Source organism: Aquarana catesbeiana, linkage group LG01 (genome assembly GCF_042186555.1).
Source record: "Aquarana catesbeiana isolate 2022-GZ linkage group LG01, ASM4218655v1, whole genome shotgun sequence".
Lineage (NCBI taxonomy): Eukaryota > Metazoa > Chordata > Amphibia > Anura > Ranidae > Aquarana > Aquarana catesbeiana.
Genome location: NC_133324.1, coordinates 243,382,393 through 243,394,460, shown reverse-complemented (window position 1 = coordinate 243,394,460; position 12,068 = coordinate 243,382,393). Strand labels below are relative to the sequence as shown.

General features: G+C 41.8%; 1 protein-coding gene across 7 annotated transcripts in view; it reads left to right on the top strand.

Annotated features, from left to right (window-relative positions):
• CLIP1 (CAP-Gly domain containing linker protein 1) overlaps positions 1–12,068 on the top strand; it is a 225,624-nt gene that overhangs the window by 202,725 nt on the left and 10,831 nt on the right. For all 7 annotated transcript variants that reach the window (XM_073626982.1, XM_073626975.1, XM_073626958.1 and 4 more), the window contains 2 exons: positions 9,652–9,811; positions 11,618–11,673. In XM_073626982.1, the coding sequence (XP_073483083.1) occupies positions 9,652–9,811; positions 11,618–11,673 (216 nt within the window). The remainder of the gene's footprint in view (positions 1–9,651; positions 9,812–11,617; positions 11,674–12,068) is intronic.

Genomic DNA, 12,068 nt, shown 5'->3' with positions numbered 1-12,068 from the left:
CTGCTTTCCGACCTCATTGCCTGGGATACTTGGACCTGGTTCTAGACACGGCACAAGCAAAAGTCTTCCTTTCAGAAAAAAACTGCTCGCTCTCAGAACGCACGCTTGGGATTTGAGATCAGAGAGACACCCCTCTGAGATTTTCCATGAGAGTTCTGAGTCTCATGGTGGCCTCCTTCAAGCCTATGCTATTCACACAATTTAATTTAAGACGTCTCTAACACAGCGTCTTGTTGGCATGGAACAAGCATTCTTCTTCTCTTTACTTACCCATGTTCTTATGCAGCCAAGCAAGGTATTTCCGAGTTTGGTGGATCACAAAACTCAACCCAGTCTTGGCAATGAAGGAAGTCGTTTCTGCCATATCGTTGGGAAGTGATGTGACAGATGCCAGTCTTTCAGGCTGGGGAGGAATGTTCCAAGCCCTCACAGTTCAGGGAATATAGTACTCTGTAGAAGCCAAGTTCCCCATCAGCATCCAGCGATAAAGATGGCTCTGCACTATTGGGCCTCCCCTCCTGCAAGGACACCCATTTGGGGTGTAATCAGACAATGTCATGGCTGTGGCCTACAATAGGGCACCAGGAGTGGTGCAGCCTTGAGGGAAGGAGATGATCTGGCTTGGAGAAACACTGGCTTGGATGGAGAAACACTGTCCAGTGATCTCTCCTGTCCACATCCCATGAGTAGACAACTAGAGGGCAGATTTCCCCAAACACCAGCTGGACCAAGGGAAATTGGCCTTCACCCCAGCATCCTTAACCTAATATGCCAGATGGGGGACCTCAGAAGTGGATATTCTGGCCTCCATATTCAGTGAGTTACCTCTGTTGCCAAGACCAAGGATCCTTTACTACTGGCTCAGAAGTGTCTGGTACACATACTCAGACATACTCAGACTACTAGGAGATGAAACCTGGTCTCTTCCCAACAGACCAGGCCCTTTGTTTCAGGGCTATTTATTCCATCCTGCGTCTCAGCCACATGGCTGTTGAAGCCCAGGTCTTAAGGGACAGAGAAGTCTTTGAAACTGTCATTACTATTTTACTAAAAGCAAGAGAAGCCATTGGGAGAAAGATCTACTGTTGTACCTGGAAATCCTTATTTGCCTCGTGTGAACACAGGCACTAAAATCCCATAGTTTACGTCATGCCTCGCATTCTGGTGTTCCGACAATCATGACCTGTCATCCTGAAATGTTTCAGCCTGCTGTATTCTTTTCCAAAAGCCTATGTCTTTGCTTTCCCTAGTCTAAATCCTTTATGTTGGTGTAACTCGGATCAGGCTCCCCTCCTAGAGCACCCTGTGCTTCCTTGGGGGCCCCAATGTGTTTCTCTCTGCCCTGCAAAAACCACCCTTTGAACCCATCAAGTAATATTCTCTTAGATGATCTCACCTGCAAAGTGGCCTTGATTGCTATCACATCTGTGAGACATGTTACACATAGGTTAGACTTGTGTCTTATTTTTTTTTTTTTTTCAACCTCGCCTACTATGTAATTATTTGTCTTAAAGCAAGCGACTTTCTTGTTTGGAGCCATTCTTTAGGCTTAATCTACACGGGACGTTTTACAACCTCTCCTGAACAATTTAACTTGACAGATAGTAAAAGACGTTTAAAAAACTCCGCTTTGCCACGTTTACTGCCACGTTTATTGCCGTGTTTAGCCGCGTTTGCGTTTAGTAGTGTGTGGTTTTTTTTGTTTTTTTGTTTGTTTTTTTCAAATAGTCAAAAATTAAAAATGCCTGTAAACAAAACATGGCTAAATGCAAGTTACCGGGTTTACAAGCTGTTACAGGCGTTTGGCATTTTCAAATGCCTCTGACCATCTGTCCTGAACACAATTTTTTGCTTTCCAAAAAAATGCTTCTAAATTCAACTAGAAAACATACCTAGAAACTACTATAAATGACCCTGTGTACATGTACTGATAAGATAAGATAACATAGAGGAGTGTTCAGGGGCAGCCAAACTGCTCCTAAACATCCGCTTTTATCAGCAGCAGTGTACATGAAGCCTTATTCTTCACAAAGACCAGGCAGTCTTGCACCCAAGACCATCTGTCTTCGTAAAGGTAGTTTCAGTCTTTCACCTCAATGAAGACCAAGTCCTTCCATCTTTGTGCTCTGCTCCAAAGCACCCAAAGGAAATTGCTCCTCACTGCCTGGACTTGGAGCCATCACAATTCTAACAGCATCACTAGATAAGACAACTCATTGCTAGAGCTTGAACTCCTGCATTTTCTCGTGCTTGTTTTACCAAGTCTGTGAGTATTTCCTGGGCTTTCCCACATCAAGCCTATGCTGCCCAGCTTTGTAAGGCTGTCACCTGTTCCTCTTTTCATACCTTTTCAAAGTTCTACCAGGTGGACATTCAGTGTTGTGCATATTCCGCTTTCGCCCGCAAGGTTCTTGCAATGGCACTCTGAAGTTAATTCTGTTCACACAGTTCTGTTTTCCTAGTTGTTTTCCTAGTTGTTGCCCACCCTTGTTATTCATTGCTAAGGGATGCCCTGAGGTCTGTGAATATTCAGCATGTGTCCTGTACTGAGTGATTTCAGATAAAAGGAATTTTGACTTGACGGTAAATTCATTTCTATTCCTGCGTTACTCTGCATTGCTTGCCACAAGACTAAGGACTCATGCAGTTGGGTAGGGTTATAAGAAGGTGGGCGTGTACTCAAAAGCTTACCAGTGCCCAGTCACTTGAGAGTACCAGCCTATAACACATGGTCTATAAGGGCTAGTTTACACTTGCTTCAAAACATGGCTTCAGACAGGCTTTAATGCTCTCTGAACACCAGTCAAAGCTCCTGTCACAAAATAAAATGGTTAGCTTACAGTCCTGTTTACACCTTGCTTTTGCTTTTTACACCTATTTTATTCATTTCAGGTACTTATATAGGGCCGTCAGTTTGCACAGCGCTTTACATATATTGTATATTCACATCAGTCCCTGCCCTCAAGGAGCTTACAATCTAAGGTCCCTAACTCGTATTCATACATACAAGGGCCAATTTAGAAAGGATCCATACAGTTAACCTACGAGCATGTCTTTGGAGTGTGGGAGGAAACCCGCACAGGGAGAACATGCAAACTCCTAGAACTTGTACTTGAATGTGGTTAATGCTGCACCACTTTTAGTACACATGAGAGACACTTTTGCAAAATCTGTCTGAGCCAGTTTTTCTCTCTACGCCAAAAGAGTTGGTCTTAATTCAGTTCACTTTTTTATATTTGGACAAAGTGACACATTTTTGAACTACCTGAATTTGGTGCACCAGTCGCTGTCCAAACCAAAATTGTCGCAAATGCTTTATGAATTTGGCTCAATACATTAACCGGCAATAACATCAGAAAAGTATTACAGCAGCTTTATTGATTTCCCCTTAGAAAGTCGTTTATTATTATACAGGATTTATATAGCGCCAACAGTTTGAGCAGCGCTTCACAAAATGAAGGCAGACATTACAATACAATTTGGTACAAGAGGAATCAGAGGGCCCTGCTCCTTAGAGCTTACAATCGAAGAGGGTGGGTCAAATTATACGAAAGGTAATAGTTGTGGGGGATGAGCTGATGAAGAAAGTAAGACCCCTTTCACACTTAAGGTGATTTTCAGGCGTTTTAGCACTAAAAATAGCACCTGAAAAGCACTTCTCAAGCCTCCCCAGTGTGAAACCTCGAGTGACCGAAGAAAAGTCCTGTGACACACCGCTCCTAAACCGCCCCTAAACCGCCCCTGCTAATGAAATCAATTGGCAGCGCTTCGACAGCGGTGCTTTGCGGGCAGTTTTAACCCTTTCCTCGGTCGCTAACGGGGTTAAAATCGCTGACGCGGCCGTGCTAGCAGTGTGAAAGAGCTCTAAATGATTTTGTTAGAGCAATCGCCTTTCGGGGGCCAGAACACATCCACTTCGTCTGGGCTGTAAGAATCAAATCCAACATAAAGAATACAATAGATTTTATAGGGTGAAGTTACAGAGACAGAAGCATTTTCTTACGCAGAAAAACATTCAAGCCCAGCTAAATTCTTCAAAAACGCATCTGAAGTCTCCCAAAAGCATGTGGAAAAATGTGTTCTATTACATGTGAATGGGTTTGCTGGGGAGATCATGTAAATTTCTTTGAATGCTCCCATATTCAACTTGGCATTAAGCGTTTGCCCATCGCTGTTCCATGTGTTTGAAGGTAGAAGATATCCAATAATGGTGAAATAATTGGGAGGATAATTTCAATGTACTTAAGCAAAAAAAAATGTTTGCCCAGGTGGCATAGGGGGATCTTTACACCTGAATGATCTGACTGCTTTTTTGCCTTTTAAAGGATTCAGGGGACAGCAAGTAGTTACAAAAGTAATGAGTGAGAAGGTAACAAGTAATTACAGAATTAATTGGTGGACAGTATCCCTCTGATGAAGTCATGCCTAGTGGCATAACGTGTAAGGAGCAGAGTTGGCGACATAAGATTTCTTCTCCGCATACTCGGGTGGAGGGGAACGCCAAGGATTTATGTGAGCCATACTGACCAAAATCTAATTTTTAAAGGGACAATATTAGTGAATGTACACAATGAATGGCAATTTATCCACAAGCTGTAGGCTCTATCTGTTATGCCCCCAGTGTAGACTTGAGCAATACTATGTGCACGTAACTTGTGGTACATCAGCTTTTGTGCACTTTTGATTGTGAGTGTATTTTTAACTTGGTTTTAATAAAGCAGTGTCTTTTATGGAAAGCACTATAATTGTTTTTATTTCTGAGCATTTTTTTTGGGTGACAGTCCTTAAAGGAACAGGTGCATTTGACCTATTGATTATAGGTTCAGTTGGGAGGTGAGCTGCTAATGGTGGCATTGTGTGCAGCACGGTGGTGTTATTTTCACAGAAGAGACAGGTACTATGAAGTTGAGGACTTCTTGAATGACGCAACTTTCTTTCCTTTCCTTTCTTTCTCCTTATTTTGGAATTTGAGATTGTCACTTATGGTATAGTGCTAAATCACTTTGTTGTGTTTTTTTTTTTTTTTTTTTTTTAGTACTTTTGTACTTTTTAAAGTGTGTGGTACACTTAGATTCTGGCAGCACCACAGTTCATTTATATGTTTGTCATTTGCACTGTATTACAGATTGAGTGTGCACAGGGGTATTTCTGTTTATTAATCGACAGAAAAATGGTAGCCCACACAGGGCAATTTCATCATTAAAAATAGGTAATAGAAAAATGCAGAGCCATGTGGCTCTTCTTTAGCAGCACTGCTGCTTAGGCCTCAACTTTGGCTATTCCATGGTACCTCAGACCATTTCATCCAGCTCTCCTGGCTCTCTTAGCACTCATGGCTCTTCCAGCCATTTCAGCTGCAGCTCCTTGTTGCCTGGGCACACTCCCTGGACTTCTTGGTAAGGGGTGTCCTGGCACACCAGGCTCTCTCACTTATGAGACCTCCAGATTCCCTCAGTCACCTGGACTCGCCTAATTGTCTTTGCCCCCGTCTGCCAGGCTCGCTTAGCCGTCTCAACCCTCTCAGCCCTATGGACAGGGAATCTCTCCTCCAGCATGGAGTGCTGCCTTATTAGTGGAACACACCTGTCCCCCAGGTGGAGCTCTGACCTATGCCGAAGCCCTTCATTCAAGGGCTGTGTGCACCTGCACTTACAGCCTGCTGGTCTCCTGCAAGACCTGGACTCTGGATTGGAGATCCCTTCCCTCCCAAAACTCATTGGCCTGTTTCACATGGGCTCCAGCCTGTATAAGAGCAAGCTTTTTTTATGAAACTTTCAGCAAGCTTTTGCAAAGTATTTGGCAGGTTTCGAGCAGCTTTATCTAAGCCTTGAAAGTGTTCTGCAGCTCCTGTTTGGAAATACTAAACACAGATCTTAATGGAAGTGCTGATTGTCACTTTTAAAACAAGCTGCTAGCAGGCTTCGACAGGCTTTCAATAAACTTTAAAACAAGTTTTCAATAAGTAGTGCTGTAGTTTGTTAGCAGCTTATTTAAAACTGTAATCAGCACTCCCATTAAGATCCATGTTTAACATCTACAAATTGAATCTGAAGGCTGCTTTTAAGGCCTCATGCACACTGGACGTTAAACTCACCGCAAAGCTACTGGCGTTTTTATAACGTTATTTTAACGTTTTTGCAATAGCGTTAGCGTTTTTCCGCTTTTTTTTTTTCAACAAATCAAAAACATCATACACTGGTGAGCTGCGTTTTTGAGCATTTTATCAGCGTTTTTTTTTTTTTTTACATTGGAGCGTTTGTACAGCTGAAAAACTCCTCTCAGAGCCCAGTAGTTTTGGGTTTTTTTAAAAGCCAAAAAACGCCCCAGCCAAAAACTGCTAACAGTCTATGTGTGCATGGACACAATGATGGGGAGTTTGACTGTAGAAAAAAACGTCTGAAGCCAAAAACAGCTGCTGCAAAAACATCCAGTGTGCATGAAAATTCTTCAAATGCTTTGTAAAAGCTTGCTGTTCACACACTACTTTTATACAAGCTGAAGCCTGTGTGAAACAGGCCTTTGAAGTCTCCTCCAAACTCCAGATACCAAAATCCAGAGAAACCTAAAAACAGGTTTTCTTCACTCGCAGTTGATATTCGGAAGCACCACATTCTACATATGTGTGAACCCTGTGTCCTTTGTACATCTGTTTTCCCAGCAGCAGGACCTCTCACTGTCACACCTCTCACTGTCACACTACCCTCCTGTGTCTTTGATGGACACAGGTCCCACCCTTTTGTGTTATCGCCTTGTGTACTGCTTTCTCACAAAATTGAGGCATGCCAGTTGGAATTTTATATAGGGTCTGGCTTATTATTTTTTCATTTGCCAGTGTCCAAACCCTCCTGAAGGTGGCAGTGTAACTCAAATGTCTAAGAATTGCTCCCTTCCTATGTCCCTCAATGGTTTTCAAGAAAAAGATTTAATAGTAAGTGCAAAAGCCTTTTTTATTTTTTTCGGGAATTCATTTTGTTCATATTCTTGTGCATTTGGCCTTTTGGTCATGGAACGTAGATGTTGACTCACTAAAATTCTGTCTTTTTGAATAAGTGACAACTGTGCGTTGGATTTACTGTGCAGCTGACATGCTGAAGGCACAATAGCTTTTTTCTTCTTTGAATCAGTCTGAAACAGTTATTCATAGCCTTTTGAAGCAGAACAAAATGCAGTATCTATTTAGTGGTGTTTTGATTGTTTCATCAGTACACAAGCTAAACCACAAGACACGGTTTTGAGAATTCCAAAGAGGACTATGGATTTAAAGGTTAGTTTACATGGTACTGGGTGTGGGTGACCTGTTTAGATAACGTAGATGTTGTGTCCCTGGATATAACTTGTTGTTGGCTGTTCTGGTTCTTCTGTAGATTCAGATTTATATAACATAAGTGTAAAATTAAGTAACTATAATAAATAAGAAAAAAATGAAGTATCCTGATCAGAGTTGATTTTTGTTCGTATGCACACACATTCCCTTGTAGGAAACCAGTAGTGCTTTTTTTTTTCTTAATTTAAGCATTTAGGATATGTATGAGAATGTGATCAGTTGAAACCAGAATTCAAGGCTTGCTGAAAACTGTGTATTAGGAGTCACTTGTTCCTTCCTCTTTGTTTAACCCCTTTTGCTGCTGGATGTATTGCTAAAATGCATATTATTGCTTTGAAACTAAAGGCCCCAAAAATAAACATTCTAAAAACTTGAGGACATGAAGAATAAGGAGGTGGTAATCTCCATTTTTTTTTTTTTTTTTTTTTTTTATGTTCTATATTTGCAAAATATTTATTAAATGTATGTTTTCTGTTAAAATCTACATATATTTTTGATGGTGAGGAGAAGCGATCAGGTGGCTTACCAACTGTCCAAATCAGTTCTTCTATAGTGGGGCATGTCTGTTGTCAAGTTTTAAAATGTTGCAGCAGTTATTTTCTGCACACTGTGTTAATATATACAGTAGTGGCAATACGAGGGTTAAAGGAAGTTTGTAGTGAGAGAAATATGGGCACTGCCATTGCTTACCACTTTCTGCAAATGCCCCTGTCTGACATCAATACTTTGTATCGTTGCCCTGCAACAAGCATGTAGCAGCCAAAGTCAAAGTAAAGTCCCAATTCCTCATCTGTATACTTTCAGGTTAGCGCCTTAGAAAGTACTGAATGCAAGGTAACTAGCATTTTCAGAAGAAGATGTAGGTTACTGTAGCTGCCCTATTTCCTTACTAAAGGTTTCCTTTAACCACTTCAGCTCTGGAAGGTTTTTCTATTTCCTGACCAGGCCATTTTTTGTGTTACGGCACTGCGTAGCTTTAACTGACAGTTGCGCAGTTGTGCAACGCTGTACCCAAATAAAATTGATGTCCTTTTTTTCCTACAAATAGAGCTTTCCTTTGGTGGTATTTGATCACCTCTGCGTTTTTTTTTTTTTTTTTTTTTATTGTTTTTGTTTTTTTTTGCACTATAAACAAAAAAAGACTCACAATTTTGAATAAAAACAATATTTCTTCATCGGTTTAGGCCAATATAAAAAGATCCAAATAAGCGTATATTGATTGGTTTGTACAAACGTTATAGCGTCTACAACTATGGGATAGATTTAGGGACTTTATTTTTTTCATTGTTTTTATTAGTAATGGTGGTGATCAGCAATTTTTAGTGGGACTGCAACATTGTGGCGGATAAATCTAACACTAAGTGACACCAGTACTGTGGTCAGTGCTGAAAAAAAATGCACTGTCACAGTATAAATGACACTGGCAAGGAAGGGCTTAACACCAGGGGGATCAAGGAGCAAAGTGTGTCCCTGGGAGGTGATTACTAACTGTGTGGGGGACAGATCCACTGGAGAAAGATCCGTGTTTCAGCTTAGCTGAAACACAAGATCTCTCTTTTGCTCCCTGACAGATTGACAGATCAGCGGTTTGCCTTGTTAACATAGGCACACCACTGCTCCATCTCTCCACTGAACGATCGGCAAGTGGCGGCCGCCGGACCCGCTGATTGGCTCCCGCTGCGTCCCCTACACCTTGTGCACAAAATCACATATGGGTACATGATTTTGCGCAGCCGGGTCGCCCTGCCGCAGTATATATGTTGTGGGCGGTCTGAAATCGGTTAAAGCGGGGGTGACCAGCCCACGGGCCACATGCAGCCTAAGAGAGCTATGCATGTGGCCCGGCCATGAATGTTCAGGTCTGGTGGGTGCTGAAGATACCATGTTTGGCATAGCACCTGAGGCGATGGCTGGCATAGACAAGCAGAAAGCAGGCCCAGAAACCCTTAAAGGGATACCATGTTTGCAGTAGCACCAGCGGCACATGCAGGGACTCCAATTTTCACGTGGCAAAACATATCGCGCAAAGCTTGTCAACCAAAAAGGAGCAGGAGCTTCTTTTGGGCGACAGCTTTGTGTAATGCTTTTTTTGTCCGCGATTCAAAATTGCAAAGTGTGAATGGGGCCTCATTGTTAATTTTAATTGACATTGGCTACCTGTTCAACTCTGGACTTGCTAGAACGCTAGAAATTGATATAATTGTGTGTAGTCTTCCGCTAGATGTAATATTGTGTATTTTCCATAGCATCTCTTGCATGCATTTTATACACTGAAAAGGCATTTTGTGTTAGTCCAGGCACTTGTTGACTTCTGTGTTTCTACCTAGGTTACAGTACTGCGGGGAGAGAATGAGTCTGCAAGAAGCTTGCAGTCAGCACTGAAGTCACTGGAGTCTGAAAAAGCAAAGCTGGAAATAAAAGTGCAGAACCTGGAGAAGGAACTCATTGAGAACAAGACACAGCTCAACAATTTATCAAACTCATCAGGTAGTTATTTACTGCAGAAGAGAGGTTAAGGTCCCTTTCACACTTGTACGACCTGTCCTGTGACTTGGGACTGCAAAGTCGCACTCCATAGATGTGAACGTGTCCCATGGGAAGCCATGGTAAATGGACTGTAGTGCGTTTCTGCAAAAAGCACCAAAAAATGTATAGGTGTGAACCAGGCAAGACGCGCAAATTAACCAGTGTTTATTTCAAATACCCCATCATGGGCAAGACAAGGGCTCTGTTTTTTCCCCTGCTGACAATGGAATGTTTGCATACACTTCATTGCACTTCACCTGGCTTCAAACTCTAGGCAGCTGGACTATAACTCTTGGTGGGTAGCAGTTTTGGATAGAGTCAGTAAATATTGGTTGAGTCCCATTCCTTGATCTGCCAATTTGTAATGCAAATTTGTAATATGAAGATGATGATTACTGCCCCCATCATGAAGCTTTTAGGTCTCAGCATCTTAAAAAGTTGCATGTGATTATTTTTTTGTGTGTGTGTGTGTGTGTGTGTGTGTGTGTGTGTGTGTGTGTGTGTGTGTGTATATGTCTATGATTATTTATTATAGTCTATAAATGTCTAGATGTAAATGTGAAAAATAATGACTGCTGCAGTGTAAACGTTTACCTACTATTTAAAGGGTACCAGCAAAAGTGTGCCCATACTAGAACAGGGATGTTTGGAGATATTAATGTTTAAGAAGTGTCTCAGCAGACACTATGTTGAGTTGCATCTTGATATAGCGCGGTCATTTACTCCGTAGGATTTCGACGTTCCTGGGACACACATTTGCACATATACTAGGGCCAATTTGAACAAGATCCAATTAACTTACCAGCATGTCTTTGGAGTGTGGGAGGAAACCGGAGTACCCGGAGGAAACCCATGCAGACACAGGGAGAACATGCAAACTCCAGGCAGATGGTGTCGTGGTTGGGATTCGAACCAGTGACCCTATTGCTGCTAGGTGAAAGTGCTAACCACTACACCACTGTGCTGCACTATGTGCAGGGGAGGAGAGCAGAGGATATTATGCCAGGCAGTATTTGCAGGCGAGGAATGTGGAGGTAGTTATGGTGGGTAGTGTGTGCAGACGATGAATGTTGCAGGCAGTATGTGCACCAGACAGTGTAATGGCTTTTTTTTTCCTCTTTATCTTCACTTGGAGTTCTTGCCTATAACTCGCTTCCCATCCTAAGGCAGCAACCCTAACTCACCATACTGTGTATATGTAAGAGCAGCTTTGTCACCCTTGGATGGGAAATATGTCCAGACTACAGAACGCCTCCCCCTCTCGTCCTGCCAGTAACAGACTTCTTGGCCTATGGAGACAACACTACACTGTATCTATGCAGAAACAGCATTATCATCCTAGGGCAAGAAGTATATTTGAAAAACATAACACTTAAACCCCCCCCCCATATCTCATTTTCATAACATTAAGGGGAGGTGTTCTTTAATCCACACAGAACACTGGGAACAATGTAACTGATACCAGTCTGGCAAGATCAACAGGTATTTTTTTGCACTCAAACAGAACTAACAGAAAACTTTCAATGGTATGTTTAACCGACCAAAAGGGAGCCAGCAAGATCAGGGTTCATTGTTGGAGTTTACATACACTAAAAAAATGTTTTTGTTTTTTTCGAACCATGTTGAATGAGTGGCCAAAGTGAGCGGAGCTCGTCCAGATGGCTGTGAAATGAATATCTTAGTTGCCAGGTTACTTTATTCACTTTATATTGTGTTTTTGCATATTTTCACTGCATTGAAGCATTTTTAACATTTTCTTGAACTTAGGTGATGCCTCATTCAGCAGCCAGTACCAGGAGGAAAAGACATCCATGGAAAGCCAGGTAAAAAAAAATAAAAAAAAAATCAAAGAAGCATCACGGTTTCTTGGTGGGTGTGAATACAGTATTTAAACAGTTTGATACATTTGAGGAAGTATGTACTGCCAACTTACATATCCATCCATATACTCAGAATGCTTCTATCTGCATTGTATATTTATCTACAGCTTCCTAAAGATCTGATGGGTACAAGAACTATGGTCAAAAAGAACAAATCCGTATGTGATATAAAGCTGTAACCTGTTAAATATGTCACTAGTTGTTTTTCAAATAACAGTAAGGATGTTCACATATTTACCTATTCCCCCTGCAGCTGAAAGCTCTCATGTTCATTTCCTGTAATCAGGAGACAACTGTGCTTCCTCTTCTCTGAATGCCTCCGTTGTACCCTTTTTCCA